Here is a 20,742-nt window from a genome sequence, read left to right as displayed (position 1 = left end):
GTAGCTAAAACCTAAAAGAAGCCAAACCTTAACTAAAACAGCAAAACAGTAACTAAATGCTAAAAGAAGCAGAATGCTAGCTAAAGGCTAATGGAAGCAGAATTCTAGCTAAAACCTATAATAGGCAAAAGAATGGCTGAAATAGCAGAGCATTAGCCGAACTCTATGAAGGAGATGGTAGCTAAAATCTAAAAGAAGCCAAATCGTAGCTAAAACAGCAGAACAGTAACTAAGTGCTAAAAGAAGCAGAATGGTAGCTAAAAGATAAAAGAAGCCTAAGCCTATAGCTAAAATAGCAAAACGGTAGCTAAAAATTAAAAGAAGCCAACAGAATTTTCAAAAAGAACATTATTTCTAAAGGAAATTAGTGTATTTGTTTGGAGATTTTTATTTTAAATAAAGTCATAATTAATAAATAATATTAATATTTAAAATATATATGTATAAAGTTACAAAAATCAAAAGATGTAGCCCTCTGCTCCCAATCAAGCTGAACTATTATTATAATACCAACGGCTAAAATAACACAAAAGCATTATTCCAACTATTTAATGTATTTTCATTTTTTATATATTTTGACTATGAAAGGATACGTCCAAGCTGTTCTGTGTCATGAATAATAACCCATTGCTCACTTTAAGTCTAATATATAAACATTTATAAAATAAAAGCCTTGCATTTCTTGCAGAGTTTTAAACAATGATCTTGTTTCATCTGTAGTACTCCAAGTACATCTTTATTTATTATAAATAAGTTGTGCAAACATTTTTAACTGGACATTTGCAGCAACATTAAAATAAACAAGTATACTGTAGAAGGTGATGTAAAGAGACTGTAGAGTTTAAATATGAGCATTACCTCATCTGCAGCGAAATATTTTTTCTATCAATAAAGGGAAAGAATGCCCCCCCCCCCCCCCCATTTTAACCTTTGACCCCTGACTTGAATGAAAGTTTCAGGCCACAGAGAGTTCAGACTGTTTGTGAGGAACAACATTCGTCTTCTCGGGGCTCCTCCTTGTAGAACATGAAGCATTGTCAGGAATCTCCATTACAAAATAAATATTTTTAATTAATTTACAAAATCATAAAGACTTCATATATTTTTTGACGTTATACCTGCGGGGTTTAATTTTCATTTCAATGAAAGCAACAGAAGTTAATTAATTGAAGTCATCAGATTTTACACTGATTTCATGATTTATGAATAAATATTGATGCGACTTTGACAGCTGTTTCAGGATAAATCAGTTTAAATGTCAAAACATGTTTTTGCTTCTACACTAAAAAAAATACTTGTTGGATAAATAATTTAAAAATGTGAGGGGAAAAAAATCACACGTATTATGGATTATTTTAAGAAGAACCATTATATTATTTTAATAAAATCTAAGTTTTATAAACAATATTTCAGGGCTGATTTAGTATTTTTATTGGCGTCATGAAAGGCAGGCGATCGTGTCTGTGTGTTTGTTAGCAAAATATCTCATTAAGTACAGGACAGATTTCAATGAAACACTCAGAAAATAATCAATTAAAGCGCAAAAATAGCTATATCTTTCTCAGTTTTATAGATATTTGGCTAAATTTTGGTGTGGTAGTAGCTGAGAGTCATTCCCAACTCGTCCTCCGTTGAGTACCAAAAAATAAAGTCGTTGTGTGATGTGCATTGCTTTAAAGAATGCAAACATTATTTGAAATTTAACTTGTGAGCTTTTTCTGGTAAATTATGTTTGCATTGTGTTTTTTGCTTTAATGATTTATTTATGTATTTTATTGTGAAGGCAGTCTTTGAGACCGAGTGTAAAACTGATTTCCCAGAGGCCACGTTAAAACGTACTATAACGTACTATAACGTACTATAACGTACTATAACGTACTATAACGTGTTATATCTGACAACTGGAATACTCAAAACATAAGATGATAAAGTGTAAGGATCAAATGTAAAAATAAATTGTACCATATTTGGGTGTGGGAAGTAAGATTAGAAAAAAAAACATAAGAATGTGGCACGGTGGCTCAGTTGGTAAAGCCTCTCTGCGAGAAGGTTGCTGGTTCGAATCCTGGCCGGGGGGAGGTCTTTCTGGGTGGAGTTTGCATGTTTCCTCTGTTCATGTATGGGTTCTCTGAAGTTCAAGCTCAGGTCAACTTTGTTGTCATTTTCAGTACATGAGGTGGAACGAAAGTTGTTCCCCAAAATAGCAAAATATAAATTATGAAAAGAAACAGTAAATAAGGATCTAAACAAACACCAACCGGTACGCTAAAAGATCTAAGATAAACGCTAAACACTCATGATGTAAAACAATACGGCATAGCAACAGCAGCCCAAACATGAGTCTTTGGTGAGCAGATGGGTATGATGAATACAGAAGCATGAGATCAGCAGCAGCATGAGATCAGCAGCATGAGATCAGCAGCATGGTTAATCGGGTACTCCGGTTTCCTCCCACAGACCAAAAACATGCATGTTAGGCTGATTGGTGACTCTAAATTGTCCCAAGGTGAGAGTGAGAGAGTGAGTGGTTGTTTGTCTCGTTTGTCTCTGTGTCCCTGTGATGGACTTGCGACCTGTCCAGGGTGTCCCCCGCCCCTTGCACAGTGATAGCTGACACCAGTGACCCCTGTGACCCTAAAAGTAAGAAGCAGGTAAAGACAATGGATGCAGCACATCTCAAAAGTTGTTCCAAGTCCATGTTTCCTCTGAGAAGCATCTCCTCTTCTTTTAAAAACAGTCCATAAACTTCCAGGACCCGAGGAGACCAGTTGTTGGAGGTTCTGGAGGGAATGCTATCACATTCAATGGAGGATTCCAGCTGTTCAACAGCCCTGGATGGAAACCGTCAGAGAGGCTGGTTTTTGAACTGTGTGCTGTTATTAACCTGGATGGTTTGTCTCTTCTTTAGAAGAGCTTGCAGCATCTGTGTTTTTTTTTTTCTTTCATTGACGGAGTCTTTCCAGATGTGTAAGCTGCCCATGCCAGAGGTACTAATGCACTCCTATACCATCAGAGAGGCAGGCTCTTGAGTAGTGTGCTGGTAACTGGCTGGATGGGTCCTCTCTTCTTGCGTACGAAGGATGTGGCGTTCTTGGTCCAGAGAAGACGGCAGCGGTTCTGGGTGGTGTTCACATCTGGCTCCTTCTTTGCCTGATAGAGCTTTAAGCAGCATATTTGTATGAACTGTGTTTACAGACAGTGACCTGTGGAACCCTAACCCTCTTTCTCATCCAGTCCTCGTACTGACCTGTTGCCAGTTAACGTAATTGGTACAACATGTTCCTCCAGCTGTTTCTGTTTTGTGCCGCTGACTTTTTACAAACTTTTTGTCGTCCCTGTCCAACTTGTTTAGAGACGTGTTGTTGCCATTAAAGTCAGAATTACCATGTTTAACTCCCACAAATGGTGCAATCTGAGTTTCAACATTTGATGCCATGTCCAATTCTGAAGAAAATATGGATTTTGGAAACTGGAAACTCTACAGCAGATTGAGATTACCAGTCGAACTCTGTTTTAGATGAAGCTGAATTCAATCCAAGGCGGCAGAAAGCAACCAGAGACAGTGACGTTGATGATGGTGAGGAGGAGGATGGGGGCTGTAATTCAGAGGGACCACAGCCCTCCCCAGGGCTGAACGCTGGATGGGAACAGCTCTTAACTGCGGCTGCCTCTTTTAAGGAGGACCCACTGGAGACGGGGGCTTGTTGATGGAAAAGCCAAGACATGTAATCAGCGAGCAACTTATTCAACTCAACTTTCCTGGCTGAGTCAACCCCCTCCCTCCAGATTCAGAGCGTTATGGAAGCCAAGCTGAGGAGGAGCGTGTTCAAACCCATCACACGACACTAACAGAGGCTCTGCATGAAAATGAAGCAGGCAGGATGAAAACTCTAAATCCCTCGGCCTGTTTTTTAATTTATATAAAAATGGGTCGATTCATGTTGAAAACACTTCTGAATCAAAGTTTTGCGGACAGCTTGATCACTGAACCAGGTACCAGAACCAGCGTCTTTGCTGAGGGGAGATTTACTGCGAGACAGGAAAACAGGAAGGAGCAGCTGGAACTCATCTGGACGAGGAGTCCTAACTGGAGCAGATGGAGAAATGTTCCTAAAAGATTTCAGAACATTTAAAAGTATGAGGTGCCGTTTGTAAAGTTACACAGTCAAAAATGAACAGCAGTATTTTGGTTTAAGGAAAAAAGTTTTTTTTCTAAGTCATATTTTCACCACGTCATTCATACTTTTTATAAATTTCATAGTTTCAAACTAAATATTTAATTTACAAGCTAAATATTTAATTTCTAAGCTAAACATAATTGCTAAACTGTACATTTAATTTTCTATCTAAATATTTAGCTTTGAACTAAATATTTATTTTTCAAGCTAAACATTTAATTTCCAAAATAAACATTTAATTTACTAACTAATATTTAGCTTGGACGAACCTTAACATTTAACTGGCAAGCTAAGTTAAGGTATATTTAGCTTGCAAGCTAAATATTTAGCTAGCAAGGTAAATATTCATGTCCAAGCTAAAAATTTAGTTATCAAATTAAATATTTATTTGGGAAATTAAATGTTTAGTTTGGAAAATAAATATTTAGCTTGTAAATTAAATATTTAATTTACACCTAAATATTTAGTTTACTAATGGAATATTTAAATTGCAAGTTAAGTATTTAGTTTGTCAACTAAATATTTAGCTTGTAAATTAAATATTTAGTTGGAACTATGACATTTATAAATGTATGAATACCATGGTGAAAATATGACTTAGAAAAAAAGTTTTTTTACTAAGTCATATTTTCACCACGTCATTCATACTTTTTATAAATTTCATAGTTCCAAACTAAATATTTAATTTACAAGCTAAATATTTATTTTCTAAGCTAAACATAATTGCTAAACTGTACATTTAATTTGCTATCTAACTATTTAGCTTTGAACTAAATATTTATTTTTCAAGCTAAACATTTAATTTCCAAAATAAATATTTAATTTGCTAACTAAATATTTAGCTTGCAACCTAAATATTTTTTTTTCCAAACTTAACATTTAATTTCCAAAACGAACATTTAATTTACTAACTAATATTTAGCTTGGATGAACCTAAACATTTAACTTGCAAGCTAAGTTAAGGTATATTTAGCTTGCAAGCTAAATATTTAGCTAGCAAGTTAAATATTCAGGTCCAAGCTAAATATTTAGTTATCAAATTAAATATTTATTTGGGAAATTAAATGTTTAGTTTGGAAAATAAATATTTAGCTTGTAAATTAAATATTTAATTTACACCTAAATATTTAGTTTACTAACAAAATATTTAAATTGCAAGTTAAGTATTTAGTTTGTCAACTAAATATTTAGCTTGTAAATTAAATATTTAGTTGGAACTATGACATTTATAAATGTATGAATACCATGGTGAAAATATGACTTTGAAAAAAAACAAAACTTTTTTTTCTTATGAAAGGCGACATAAACCAAAAATATTGCTGTTATTTTTTGACTGTGTATCTTTACAAACAGCACTCCATATAATTGGACAGTTTAGATTTTTATAGCCAGCCTTGGCGTCTATGCTTGTATTCATTTGTCTGTCAGCATAATATCTTCAGAGCCGTGGAACAAATTTTAATAAAAGTCTCAACAGGTGTCAACATGATTCAAGATGGCAACTAACGGTTCATGTGAAATCTTGGCTGTAACTGTTGGAGTACTTTGACCGTCTGTTAGCATAATATTTCATGAATCAGTGGACCGGTTCCAGTGAAACGGCTGCAAATTGACATGCATCCCTTAAAAAAAAAGTCAGTTTCAATTAAAGTGAGGTTTTGTGGAAAGATTATGAACAAAGAATATCTTACCTGTTGTAGATGGATCTTTGAACAGCCTCAGTTTGGATAAGTCAAGACCAGATTTGGTTTCTGTTGTCTTAAAGCAACTCCAGTGTCCCAAATTGTTTAGCGATTAATACAAGCCGTATTTTGTAAACCTTGATATGATAATTAGTTCTGTGTTGCATGATTATTCTAGAATAAATGTTATTTTTATGCAGGAAATGCCCCAGGCTGTACTGAAAGTGCTACTTCTAGCTACTGCTAAACACTTGGCAGCATAATGGTTTATTAAATAGCGGTGAGAGACAACAGCTTTAACTGAGCCACCGTGCCGCCGTTGATGGTTCATGTGTCCCCAATTAAAAAATTTGTAAACAAAATTTGTGAAATGTTGCCACAAACAGAAACAGCCGACGTGACTGAAAGCAGATGAAACTTACTGTCCATATTTACCTGCACATATTACTTCTAACCTAACGGAGTTCATTCGTGTGGTTTGTTTTGTTTACATTAAGTGCGTACCCGCTTTTTAGAATTGCATATTAATGTGTTTGAAAAGCCACTGGAGTGAACTCTTTCAAAATGCACCTTTTAGATGAAGTAAAAAAAAATCTTGTTTTTTGTGTTTAACTTCATACTTTACCAAAAGTACATTTTAACTATATTTAAAGAGCTATCTGCAACAGGTAAGATAGTCACTGTTCACAGGTCCCCACTTCTAAAGCTCTGAGCTGTTACTATAAATCAAAAATAGTTATTGATTTATCAAAATAATCTCACCATGTGGCTGTTTTTGGAGCTTGTGCTCATCTTTAAATCAAAAGATTCAATTTGATGACTCACTGTTTCCATGTGATCATTTTTCAAACCGACAGGTTTCTTCCTGCCAAAGCTTCTCCACAAACACACTACGTTAGGAGTATTTCCATACAAGCCGTAGAAAAATCCACAAACCATCATCACTTTTTTTTCTTTCTTCCCACATCTGCCAACTACATCACAGGAGTAGTTTCCTCAGGTTTTTCCTCGTCCCGGTGCCATAACTGCAGACAATGGATGTTGGATTTTTGTTATCTGGCTGATATTTCGTGTCTGAGTGATCTCTGCAGGGAGAGCGGACGTATGAGTCACGCTGAACTCATGTTTCGTGAAGCTGACTGATGGAAAAATCAGCTGCAGAAGAAAGAGGGTGTCTTCTTAAACTGGAAGAAAAAACTTGCAGCAAATTAGCTGAGGCTCGGGTGAAAAGTGAACATTCCCCTGCACCTCCCAGCTCGCGGTTACTGGTCTTTTTTTTTTTTTTTTTTTTTTAAACCACACTTCTCTTCCAGTAAATTTCAAGCTCTCCCGACATGCAAAGTTTCAAGTCTCTCAAACCTCAACAGGAAAAATTGTTCCCAGTTCAGCAGCTCAGCCAGACGAGTCTGGACCGACGTTTTTATCGAGTCGGCACAGGAGGCCGGAGGTGGCCGTCTCTTACCGGCTGCTAAACGTGTAAAATAACCAAAACGGTTCAAACCAGAGTCCCTGCAAACATTCGATTAGGTTGCTGTCTGTTGTTTCATGTTGGCTGCTTAACAGACTTTGTATGAAATTGCAGTTTTTGTTTTTTTTTATTAGATAAACTAACTCTTGTCAAAATCATTCATATATCACAACACATTAATGTAACGCTCATATTTTATTGCAAAACAAAGGAAAAATAAAGGAAAAATACCAACAAAGTCATTTTTAGTTTTTATTGGCGTCAATGGGGCCAGGGCACATTTTCTTATTATTTTTTAGTAATTTCTTCTTGTTTTTTTACACTGTTTTATAATGTAGCATGTTTTTCACTGCGGTTTATATCACTTCTTTTTTTTAACTTTTCATTTTATATGCATTTTTATGCTTTTATACGAATGTTTATTGTCATGTGTACCTGATTTGTGGTTTTTGTTTAAAACAGGTCTCTCTTAAATTAAATGAGTCCTCGTGACTCAATGAGACTAACCTGTAATAAATAAAGGTTGAACGAGTTTTGGGGGCTTCTGGTGCAAAAAGTGCCCTTTTGTATTTACATTGTGTAAGACGAGAAAATATTGTTCGTTTTGATGTAAAAATGATGCCTGAAGAGTTAAAACTGTTGACATTGTAGTACATTATATATTTATAAGTAATTTATTTTCCAGCTTCTGTCCATTTCATCAGAGATTTGTTTTCAAGACTAAAAATTCAGCAAAACGTTGTATTTAATTGCCATTTAATATCTGAAAAACGGAGTTATTGCCATTGAGATATTGCATCTATAATTGTCATAAATCCTTCCTGCACACGTAAACGTGACACAAATCATGTCGTCACATATAACCTAGAATAGTATTGCAATAAGATCCCCGACTCGTAGTAAAGCTTTATTTTCTTTAACAGCTAAAATGTTAAATTTAGCGCGGTACAGTACGCCTCAGCTCAATGAAGCTTGTTTGTTTATCTTTTAAATTATATTTATTTAAAAAAAATATATGCGTATATCCATATAACCTTGTAGTCTTATATAAGGACACGGACATAAATAAAATATTTTATGTTATATATTATAATATTATATATATATATATATATATATATATATATATATATATATTTTTTTTTTTTTTTTTTTGTCTTTAGGGGGGATAGTTTTACTTTCATAAGAATATTTTAAATATCAAATACTTTTTTGCCCCCTTAGGCCTCCCGTTGGGGACGCACCCCTGTCTATTGGTTAGGATAAATTACACTGTATGAAAAAATTAATAATTTTCAACATTTTTAAGTTAAAATAATGCCTAATTCAAAAAAAAAAAAACTGTTGGCAAAGACACAGATTTTGTAAATGCTCTTTTTTTTCCCAGCTCCACTTCATTTAAACCGAGTTCAGTTTTCCAACGATCGTTAATTATTTCTGTTTCCACTTGTTTCTATTGTATTTCATGTCAAACTGTAATCCAGTCCCGGCCCATGTTTTTCCACTCGGCTGCAGTAAAAAGTCTCAAATGCAGCACAAAAACAGCTTGTTTACATCCGATGTTTGCACTTTTGTCCAGAATGCAGACAGATTTAAACACAGCCGCTTGAATACATGTATTTGTTCACATTCATTTTCCCTTTAAAGCTTTTATTTCTTTATTTAGTCTATTTTTTTTGGTATTGTTTTTAAAGAACAGAGTAATGATACGCGTGTAAAGAAACTGGGAAGACCTGTAATTTACACAACTTTGACTCTGATGTTGGTCATTGCAGCTTCAGGAGTATCAAAATTAAAACTTTGTTTTGCAATTAAAGTTTTATGACATTATCAGTTTTAATCAGCTTTTTTAGGGTAAGTTTGAACATGTATTCTTAAAAAATCTTTTGCTTTTAGCTGTTATATTGTGGAGGTTTTTTTTTTTAGCTGTTTGGTGTATAAGAAGACAGTTTGGTCTTTATTATGTCTCATGACAAGATTAAATCATAAAACCCTTTTTTTCCTCCTCTTTGCTGTCACTCATCTGATTTACCTGCTGTGTGAAGCTCACAGCTGCCACCTGCTGTTTACAGCTGAAACAGGTAAAAAGGTTTCAGATCCTTGTCTCAGCAGGTCTGAGGACTGCTCAGACCCCAGAGCTAACGCATCAGATTATTTTCAAGGTTCGTGCTGATCATTAAAAAGCCGGATCACAGATCAGTTCAAAGGGCTTTGGAGAAAAAGAGCGTCTGCTGCTTTCTCCTCTGAAAGTGATTCATGTTCATGAGCTGCTGCCTTTGGAGGAAGTGACCTCATGTCTGACTGCTGCAGTCTTTCAGAGTCCGTCAGCTCTTTTCTACAACTTTGGCTCACCGACGGTTTTAACAGCACTGAAAAGAGAGTCTGGGCCTCCTCGACTCAAACACTCAGAACGTCTTTATTAGTTCAAGTCAATTTTATTATCATTCGCATCACATGTGGTACAAGAGGTGGAATGAAATTGTGTACTCAAGAGTCCCAGTTACACCCAACAATAGCAAACCTATAAAGTGAGCAGATGGGTATGAATGAATACAGAAGCATGAGATCAGCAGCATGGATGATCAGCAGCACAGATTAGCTCTTATTCTTGTTTATTTCTTCTTATTTACATGTGGAAATATAGTAACCCGGCAGCACAACTCCACTACTTTAGATGATCTTTTGATTGAACGTTTCGTGCCGCTCGAGGTTCTCTTTTAAATTCCACTTCACTTACCTGAAATGCTAACCAAACACCTAGCATTAGCATGCTGACAGTTGATGGCGCGCCATCTGTTTACAGCAGGTGTTGAGCGGTATTGTTTTATTTTTAACAAACTTCTTTTTTCTTATTGAGAAGTCATCTTAATTCGATTAACATTATCATACCCACTTGTTGTTTTCAGTGTAAGTGATGGTGGCTCATTAGCGCCAGGTCCTGCATAAATTAAATTCCTGTGCATGTGAGCGGGAAAAAAGCAACAAGCACGACTCCAAATGTGATTGGTTGATGAAGCTTTCCAAACCTATACATCATTACATCGAAACAGGGTAACATGTGCTGGTACTTTTATTGGTGTATTGAGTTACCCATACGATTGTATAGAAAACCTCCTAAAACTGTTTTTTTTAAATAGGCTATCTTGTAAACAACTTGAAAGAAAATTATTAAAACTCCCATAAAGAGATCTTCAAAGTTCCTCTACAGCTGATTAGTATTTTGTCTCAAGTTTATTCAAAATGGCCACCACAGCTAAGCTGTCAAACACAAAACTGGTTGGATATTTGTCAGACGTTGAGCCGTAATTTCCTTTGGTGTGTTTTGAAGCCATCAGTGACCCAAAGACACACGGTTGCTGCTAACAGAGAATGGTTCGATTTTCTCAAAATGTCCTCCGTTTACAAATGCAAACTCATTTTTAATGGTTTTAGTCACAAAACCTTTAAAACATCCCTCGTTTCTTCTTGTTGCAGAAGGCGAGCTGAGCTGCTCATCAGACGGTCAGACGTACATGAACAATGACATCTGGAAGCCGGACCCCTGCCGGATCTGCGTTTGTGACGGCGGTAAAGTCCTCTGCGATGAAATCAGCTGCAACGAGCTGACCAACTGTGAGAAGGTGTACATCCCGGAGGGCGAGTGCTGCCCGATGTGTCAGGGAGATTCGTCCAGCGGTGGAGGTGGAGGTGGAGGTGGCGGCGGCGGCGGTGGGACAGATGATTTCGGTGAGTCACCAGCAGCTACTTTCAATCCCGACTAGAAGCCATTTCTACATAGAAATCCTCAACTAACAGGAATAACCACTGCCACATTCATCAGAGTAGGAGTTTATTATCGGAGGGCAATCGTGTAAATGTCTGGATGTGTGTAAACAAGTTATTTTGAGAACCAGAGGACAGATTTTAAAGAAACTCTCAGAAAGTAATCACTGGATGTCCATCTTGTGGAAAAAAAACTTGATTCAAGATAGCCACCACCGCTAATCAGTCTTAGCAAACACAAAAATGTCTCTAACCCAGATATTTGTCTAACAATTGGTATGGTAGTAGCTGAGAGTCATTCCCAACACATATTCACATGAGATCTTTGCTTACAGCTCCGGGCGACAGTCATTCCTACGAGGATTTTGATCTCACCCAGTCTGTTAGCTCTTGTAGTATTTGTTGGAGATGACTTTTAGCCACTGCCACACCAAATTGGGGAGGGGGGTCATCTGGGAGTCCTCCCCAGAAAGTTCTGAATAAAGTAGATGCCATTTCCTACATTATTTTGTATTCTAACAGTTTTTTTTAACATCTAAGTTTACCTATATAAGTAAACACTTTATTCAATAACTATTTGAGAGCAACAAGCAGTAGTCTGACCAACAGCTCTCCTTGTGTGAATAGAGCATGCTTCCCCCACCCCACACACACACACATACACACGCATACACACCAACATCAAGTACTATCTCCATTGCCACTGCCATTGTGCTTCAATTCTTGGTTGTTTAGTTGTACAATGAGAAGACTGTTTTTTTTTTAATGAAAGTAAATTGGACTATCTATTTGACATTTTGATCGCTGTTATTTTGACAAATTGGCGCTGTTGTTTTGATGCATGACACACATCATGTAATTACCCATCAAACATTCCTCTCGTATTTTTAATAAATAATAAAAATTTTAGTAACGACCCGCTTAAACTGTAAAACTGATTTGCAATTTTGTTGTGATGTTTATATTTTTGTGTTTTTTATTAAATTGTCCATTATTGTACTTGTTTGGGTGCAAACTTTTTTTTTTTAGGGTAGAAGCGGAAATGCTTACTTGAAGCATCAGCTCTGATGTGATATTAGAAAGCTCACAAATGGCTGTTATGTTTAAAATGAGTGTTTGTGTAATTATTTTCAGCTATCCAGTATAAGTTTATTTAATTAGTAGTAAGCCTGAGAGTTACTGGATCCAAGTAAACAGTTACCGGAATGCACCCTGTCAAATAAGAGAGTTCCCGAATCCTTTTGTGGCAGGATCCGGCTCAAATTAAGTCCTAGGACGCATCATTGAGACATATTGTAACTAGAGGCAGGACTAAAAGCTAGAAGTTGAAGCTACAAGTGCCATACATTGGCAGGGTGCAGTAAAAAAAATAAAACCTACCTCTCAATAAAAACCCATAGGACATTTTCCTGACAAAAAAAAAATACACTAAATAGATTTTCTAACATTGATTTTTGTTGATGCTACCTGCTGAATGTTCAATTGTCCATTTGTCTCCTTTCAATTAGCTGAGGCCTAAAGAAAAGAGTCACGTTACACTGCGATTGACAGCCTGTCAGCAAACTGGGAGGGCTTGTAGGTGGAACTTTTATTGATGCTACAACCCCGCATCCTGAATGCACAGCCTCTGGCTCCTAAAATACAACGGTTTAAAAAAAAACCCTGATATTTTGGATTCAGTTTTGAACACGGGAGGAAGCAGCAACACTTCTTTCATTTTCATTCACTTTACAGGAGCTTCCATGTTGTGTTTTTGTAACCAGAGTCTCTCTCTCTGGTAATGTTGGGTTGTAAGTCCCGCCTACTCGCGCTGCACACAATCATGGCGTCACTTCTTTTACCTTTAAGCATGAAATGACCAATTACATGAGCTCCACATTCAGTTGGTGCAAGACCTAAAACTTGTATTGGTACCATTCTGTGGGTATGCATCCACTCCAGTTATAACAAAATGTCAAAAACAAACTGAAACATATTTTGTTTTTCTTCATGCAGGTGGGGGCAAAGTTTACAAGGTAGGCAGCAGTTTCTGTTTCACCACATGCTTGTTGTGTCGTCATGTAGTGAAAATCTGAAATCTGGTTTCTCTCTGTGTTCAGGGTCAGAAGGGAGAACCTGGAGAAGTTCCACTTGTGAGTGTTTTTTTTCTTTTAGAGCTTTTTTTTATATATGGTTGAACATCGACTCTTAACTGGTGCGTTTGACGACTTCTCTGCAGGTGACGGGGATCAGAGGCCGCCCAGGACCGATGGTGAGATTTTTCATTCAGTTTTATTCGGCTGTTTGTTCACTTCGGCTAACGTAACCTTACAATCTTCTTAATCAGAGCCAAAGTGTTAGTTCAAACCTTGAACTTTGTTGTAATTCATTATTATTCCCATTTTTAAAAAAAAGACTATTTATTTTTTTTATCCAACAGGGACCTCCCGGCTCGCCTGGATTTAGAGGAGACCGTGGGCACAAAGGAAGACCTGTATGTCACATTCACGAGCCACCACAGACAAAAAGAAAATCTAAACGTCAACATAATAGAGATTTTACTGATGATCCTTTTTATTAATAATAAATAAATCATAAACTGTTTATTAGCTCACATGTCACAATATTCCATCATTCTTGTTTGAGTTCAGTCAAATCTGAGAACATAAATATTTATACTATATAATACTTTTTAGGGGCTGCGGGGCCCTCCGGGTTATGATGGTGAGCCGGGTATACCAGGTCAGCCTGGTGAGGCGGGTCCTCCAGGTCCTCCAACCCACCCAGGGGTAAGAAACATCAACAACACTAAAACTGTTCTAATATTCATGTTCAATTCTGTACCAACAGCATCTATTGTTTTTTTATTCACACGTACCATTACTGATTCATTCATTTACTTATTTATTTACCTGCAGGGTTTGGGATCCCAAATGGCTCACGGATTTGATTCAAAAACAGGACCTCAAGCCATGCTGAATGGTGCCCGGGTAAGAGGACAGGATCTGAACTGTACTTGATTTGTTTGCAGGAGAGGAAAGTGTCGCTTTAGCAGCTTAACTAGAGGAACAGTGTTTCTTTGCACTGCTCCCTTCATTAATTAGGGCTTGTTGTAATAATGCTTGAATATTAAAATGTAGATTTGATGGGGATAGTCCTTCCCCCCCTCAAACCTGAGCTCTTTACACAGCTCTGTTGGTGCCACCTCAGTAATAAGTGTTTTAGTCAAAAACACACTGGATCCACCAAGATTAAAACCAATCTGGATCCTGCATGTAAATGCTGTAAACCAACTCCAACTATGCTTTTACACACATTCTGGACTTGTCCCAAACTGCAGACCCATTGGCAATCTATTTTTGATACCTTCTCTGGGATATGTGGAAAAACTGTGCACCTGTCACCATTCTTCTCACTGTTTGGGGTGATCCTTATGGATGCATCCTTCAACAAGTACAAGAAGGATGTGATTGTTTTTGGCTCTTTTCTGGCCATGAGAATTGTTTTGTGCAGATGGAAAGACCCACATCCCCCTGCACATGAACACTAAATAAGAGAATTCATGTATCATGTATGTATATGTATTCATTTGGAAAAAAATTAGGTATACTCTAAAAAGTTCTGTTAAAAGATTTTGAGACACTTGGCAGCCTTTTGTGTCATGTGTTGAAAACGTGTCATTGCCCGTTTAAGACATTTATGAATGTGTGACTGATCTGGTGTGGGAGGGAAGAGGATCTGCAGACCACAAGGAAAATCGACACCAGGGACGGGGCATTCTATATGACGATGGTTCCCTCTGGCTCAGTCCAATAACTACCACTATTTGGAGTGAGACAGGGGTGTCCAATCCTGGTCCTTGAAGGCCCCTGTTTCCCTGCTCCTACACCTGATTTGAATCAGTGGGTGATTTACAGGCTTCTGCAGAGCATGAAAACGTAATTCAACCATTGAATCAGGTGTGTTGAAGCAGAGAAACAAATACAACGTGCACGATTGGCCTTCGAGGACCAGGTTTGGACACTTCTGGGAGTCAAAGGTAAAGAAAGCAAGAGCATGTCACTCAAGTCAAACGGTCAAAAGGTGTTTGGGGTTTTAGTAAAATCGCTCTAATCATTCAGTGACTTAAGCACTGCTTTAGGTTTGATGTTAGACTTTAGAGACTCGTCGTTAAAAGTGGACCTTCAGTTCTTTGGGTGTTTTGGATACTATCATTAGATGCTCTTCTCTAGGAAGGCTCAGCAACAGGCTGATGAATCCTCAGTGCATGATCCATAGTCAGCTGGGTATGATGATAAACATCACAATATGATCCCACACTGAACAATATCCTACCTAGACTTGATGTTTATCCTGAGCTAATTCCAAATCCCTTTAGATTGTTCCTAAACTTTTAGCCTAAATTGGGAAATTGACAAATAATTGCTGACTATGTACTCTGATTTTACACATTTGTCACCAAGGTTCTCTACCAAAACTTGAAGCTCTCTTGAAATCCAACAGTCAGTAAATTCCTCAGAAAAAAATATGTTAAATATACATATGAATTCAAATAAATTTTGTGTGTTGTTTGTTGTAGGGGGAAGCTGGAACAAGAGGACCCCCTGGGCCAAATGGATCTCCTGTAAACCTTCAGCTTTACTTTAAGATTTGATATCTGTAGTTTCTTTGCACTTCCTGTTTATCCTTTAAATGTGCCTATTTGTCCTTTAAAGGGTCAGTCTGGTCCACAAGGGCCCCCTGGAGATGTTGGTGATCCAGGACACATGGTATAAATTTATTCTGATGTAAAATGTTCAGGCCATCATGTGATTTTGCATGAATCATTAAAGAACTGATCTGAGGAGACTTGATTTTTCTTATATAGTGTATATGTGTTTTTCAGGGTTCTCCTGGACAAAGAGGACCTGAGGGCCCATCAGGAAAAGCAGGCGAAGATGTGAGGCAGTTTTTTTTTTTTTTTATGTCTTTACTCATTCAAATGTGCAGAAATTACAAAAAATTAAAACAAAACGAAACAGACACGTAGAATTTAAGACTTTCCAGTTTAATTTTAAACAGATGAGCTAACGGCTAATCTGAGCAAGACCAAGACCAAAGATGGTTGCTTTCATTTTAAAACTTTTTCTGTAGCAAAACTCTAACTGGATTTTATGAAAAGGAGAAGTCATAAACCTTTTTGATTGCTCTAAGTTTTACGCCTCAATATTAACTGTGAAGAGTACTCTTCTGCTTCTTCTTCTTCTTTTGGCTTTTCCCTCTTCAGGGGTCGCCACAGCGAGTCATCCTCCACCTCACTCTGTCCTCTGCATCCTCTGTCCTCACTCCAACTACCTTCATGTCCTCTCTAACTGCATCCATATATCTCCTCTTTGGTTTTCCTCTTTGTCTTTTTCCTGGCAGCTGCATTTCTAACATCCTTCTACCAATATACCCATGGACTCTCCTCTTGACATGTTCAAACCATCTCAGTCTGGCCTCCCTAACTTTATCTTCCAGTTGTTCAACCTGTGCTGTACCTCTGATGATCTCATTCTTAATCTCATCCAGCCTCGTCACTCCTAAGGAGAACCTCAGCATCTTCATTTCTGCCACTTCCAGTTCTGTCTCCTGTCTTTTTGTCAATGCCACTGTCTCCAGACCATACAATATAGCTGGTCTCACCACTGTCTTGGAAACTTTTCCTTTGACATTTGCTGACACCTTTTTGTCACAAATCACTCCTGAAACTTTTCTCCAATCTCCATCCACTCCATCCTGCCTGGACTCTCTTTTTCACTTCTTTACCACATTCCCCATTTTCCTGGACAGTGGACCCCAAGTACTTGAAGTCCTGCACCTTTGTGACCTCTGCTCCTTGTAGCCTCACTGTTCCACCTCCTCCCTCTCATTCACACACATGTACTCTGTCTTACTACGGCTGACTTTCATTCCTCTTCTTTCAAGTGCATACCTCCACTTCTCCAAGTTCTCTTCCACCTGTTTCCTATTCTCACTACAGATCACAATGTCATCTGCAAACACCATCGTCCATGGGGATTCCTGCCTGACCTCATCTGTTAGTTGATCCATCACCAGAGCAAACAAGGGGCTCAGAGCCAATCCTTGATGCAATCCCACTTCCGCCTTGAAGCTATCTGTCACTCCTACAGCACATCTCACCACTGTCCTGCTGTCCTCATACATGTCCTGTACCAGTCTAGCATACTTTTCTGCCACTCCAGATTTTCTCATGCAATACCACACCTCCTTTCTTGGCACTCTGTCATATGCTTTTCCTAAATCCACAAAGACACAATGGTGTTCTTTCTGACCCTCTCTGTACTTCTCCATCAGCATTCTCAAAGCAAAGATGGCATCTGTGGTGCTCTTTCTTGGCATGAAACCATACTGCTGCTCACAGATAGTCACCTCTTGTCTAAGTCTTGCTTCCACAACTCTCTCCCAGATCTTCATCGTGAGGCTCATCAACTTAATTCCCCTGTAGTTGCTACAACTCTGTACATTACCCTTGTTCTTAAATATGGGCACCAGCACACTTCTTCTCCATTCCTGAGGCATTTTCTCACCCTCATATATGCCATTGAATATTTGAGTCAAAAACCTCATTGTCATCTCTCCAAGACATTTCCAAACCTCCACTTGGATGTCATCAGGTCCTACTGCCTTCCCCTTCTTCATTATTAACTGTGAAGAGTACTCATTAGGTGCAAATAGCAGCAGCTAGCTGTAGCATTTCTGTAACATCCTGGTTCACTTCCTGCAGTAATGTTAAAAGATTTATCTTGGAAAACTTTTTTAAAATAGCCTTTGTATGAAACATTGTGAAATTTTAATGGTTGGATCTGTTGCTCTAGGCCTTGCTCAGACTTGCTGTTAGCTCGTTAATCCAGCAAAACTGTATTTATCCAAAGTGAGGTTATTTAAATAGCTATCTACAACAGGTAAGATACTAACTGTTCCTGGCTTTTTAAAAAGATCTGAAAAAATCACAATGGTTCTCAACCCTGATCCCTGAAGAACACCATCCCTCATGTTTTAGTTGTTCCTCTGGTCCAACACACCTGTTGTGAATGAAAGGGTGATTAACAGACTGTGGCTGACTTAAAGAAGTAATTAAACCACTGAATCAGGTGTGTTGGAGCAGAGAAACAAGTAAAACATTCAGGATGGTGTTCCTCAAGGACCAGGGTTGGGAACCACTGAATTTTTAGATAAATGCATTCAGAATAAATCAAACACAAAACATTCTTGGTGCGAAACAAGTAAAATGTTAAACACAATAAAAGCTGTTCTTTTAGTTACAGAATAAGAAGTTTCAGATTTTTGTGATAGGAAACTCCTACAGAAAATCAAAAACTAGCAAAACGTTGTTTTATCAGCATAAAAGTGTGTCGTTGAAAAAGTTTTGTCTTCACACAGGGAGAAGCAGGAAACGCAGGAAACTCTGGAGAAGTTGGATTTCCTGGATCATCTGTAAGCGTCTTCTGCTCTTTTACAAAATAGAAACAAAATCTCCTAATTATGTAATTTTAAAATTTACTGTAAATAATCCACATCATGTATTTCAGGGGCCGAGAGGTTTCCCTGGCACACCTGGGCCTCCTGGTCTGAAGGGTCACAGAGTGAGTATCACTGGCCTAAATGTTCAAATAAAGAAGCATCAAGATAAATCTTCTGATTTAGATTTTATTATCATTATTATTGTGCTTGTTTATGCTAATACTTCTTTCCAAACTCTCGCTTATTTTTGTTGATTCTCTTCTGCCTTTGTTGTGAACAGGGTCACGGGGGAATAATTGGCCAAAAAGGTGAAACTGGAACTCTTGGGTCCAAGGTAAAATCACAAAACATACTTCATATATTTGGGTTTAACTGGTTGGTTGATTAGATATGAGTGTTTTTTTTTTATGTAGATAATCAAATGTGTTTTTTTTTTAGGGTTCTACTGGGCCTCCTGGTCCAATGGGAGGACCTGGTCCCATGGTAAGTCCAGTTGTGCACACTATTTATTGTGCAAATGTTTGAAATTATTAATTCACTTCTCAATTAATAGGGTCCTGCTGGGATGCCAGGTGAGAGAGGACGCCCTGGACCCAGCGGTGTAGCTGTAGGTTTATACAATTAATCTTTCTCCTCCTAATGATGTCATTGTGGAAACTTTTGTTGCTTTAATTATGTTAACATAAATCAGAATCAAATCAGAATCAGATTCAGAATAAGCTTTATTATCATTGTACCGAGATACAACAAGAATATGTGACACAGACATGACCGTCCCTGCTTTTTAACGATTAGTTTTTGTTCGTCAGGGTAAACGAGGTATGCCTGGCAACATCGGAAAACCTGGCCCACTGGTAAGTCGACACCCTCTGTAGTTTTTGTGTTTCAGCTTCTTGAAATTTCACAAAATGTGTATCTAATGTATGTTTATGTTTGTAAGCTAATCTCGCTGTAAAATCTGCTTTGGATACGTTTCGTCATTGTTAATTATTAATTCTTAATACCGATAATAATTTTCTAAACCTGGCTTGGTATATATTAACTAACCCAAGCTGCAGAGTAGAAAATAGAGGAATGAAAAAAATATAGAAAGCTGAATGTTGTGGTGGATGGGTACTAACATCATTAGTGACTCCTATTTGTTATTTTACTTGGTCATGGTGAACTTCATTTAGTTATTTTGAGTTTAGAAGTAGCTAAAGGCTTCTGCACTGGTCTACAAAACACCATTAAGATGTTCCTAATGAGCTAACAGAAGATGGATCTAGGGATCAGGGCCTCACCTTTGGTCATCATGTATGGATCAAGACTAAGTGAACCCGATCCCGGATCCAAGCTGCTGATATAAGCTTCCTTTGCACGGTGAGGAGCTCCATCATCCCGATGAAGCTCGGTAGAGCTGCCAGTCCTCCTCATCCAAAGGATTCTGTTAATGTGGTTGAGGCATGTGAATAGGATAAGTCCTGGACATCTCCCTTAGGGGGGTTTGATGCTAGGAGGAGACATCAAGACAGACCCAGAACTCCTTTGAGAAATAATGAATCATCTTATGTCTGGGAGCATCTTGAGATCCACCAGGAGCAACTGGAGAGCAGGATATCTGGTTTTCTCTCCTGGATCTGTTGCCTCTGCAACATCAGATAAACAGAATGTGGACGGATTAATACGTGGTCCTCATTTCACACTCCAGTCCAATAGGTGGCGATAATCTGCTGGTTTATCAGTCGTATTAAAGAAAATATTTACGACAAAATATCTAAATAAAGAGTATGTGCATATCTTTGTTTTCAAAGTATGGTTGTTTTCGTCTGCACCTTAATGTTGTACCAGCAACCTTCCATTTTTATTTTGTACTTTTTAAATTTTATGTTTTTGGTACAATTTCATGATTTTTTTCTTTTCCCGTCTGTCAACAGGGGCCCCTAGGTCTTAATGGGCCACCTGGATATCCAGGAGCTCCGGGTATGAAGGTTAGCAACAAATCACATCCACTTTATTGTCTGTCCACTGAAAGCAATCAACCTCCTGATGTTTTTAATGGTTTAATGGTTTTATATATACAGTACTGTATGTATGTTTATCTATATCTATAGATAGCCAGACAGATATACAGATAGATATACAATATATATATATATATATATATATATATATATATATATATATATAT

At 37.6% G+C, this 20,742-nt stretch overlaps 1 protein-coding gene across 1 annotated transcript in view; it reads left to right on the top strand.

Moving 5' to 3' along the window:
* Window positions 1-20,742, top strand: part of col5a2a (collagen, type V, alpha 2a) — a 54,318-nt gene that overhangs the window by 17,064 nt on the left and 16,512 nt on the right. The window contains exons 2-18 of the mRNA XM_037686846.1: window positions 10,803-11,030; window positions 13,098-13,105; window positions 13,190-13,222; window positions 13,309-13,341; window positions 13,510-13,563; window positions 13,766-13,858; window positions 13,988-14,059; window positions 15,649-15,693; window positions 15,785-15,838; window positions 15,955-16,008; window positions 18,492-18,545; window positions 18,641-18,694; window positions 18,853-18,906; window positions 19,011-19,055; window positions 19,126-19,179; window positions 19,382-19,426; window positions 20,489-20,542. Coding sequence (XP_037542774.1) covers window positions 10,803-11,030; window positions 13,098-13,105; window positions 13,190-13,222; window positions 13,309-13,341; window positions 13,510-13,563; window positions 13,766-13,858; window positions 13,988-14,059; window positions 15,649-15,693; window positions 15,785-15,838; window positions 15,955-16,008; window positions 18,492-18,545; window positions 18,641-18,694; window positions 18,853-18,906; window positions 19,011-19,055; window positions 19,126-19,179; window positions 19,382-19,426; window positions 20,489-20,542 — 1,034 coding nt within the window. The remainder of the gene's footprint in view (window positions 1-10,802; window positions 11,031-13,097; window positions 13,106-13,189; window positions 13,223-13,308; window positions 13,342-13,509; window positions 13,564-13,765; window positions 13,859-13,987; window positions 14,060-15,648; window positions 15,694-15,784; window positions 15,839-15,954; window positions 16,009-18,491; window positions 18,546-18,640; window positions 18,695-18,852; window positions 18,907-19,010; window positions 19,056-19,125; window positions 19,180-19,381; window positions 19,427-20,488; window positions 20,543-20,742) is intronic.

Source organism: Nematolebias whitei, chromosome 13 (assembly GCF_014905685.2).
Source record: "Nematolebias whitei isolate Nwh7 chromosome 13, NemWhi1, whole genome shotgun sequence".
Lineage (NCBI taxonomy): Eukaryota > Metazoa > Chordata > Actinopteri > Cyprinodontiformes > Rivulidae > Nematolebias > Nematolebias whitei.
The sequence above is the reverse complement of the archived record's forward strand: the minus strand, read 5'-3'. Positions and strand labels throughout refer to the sequence as shown.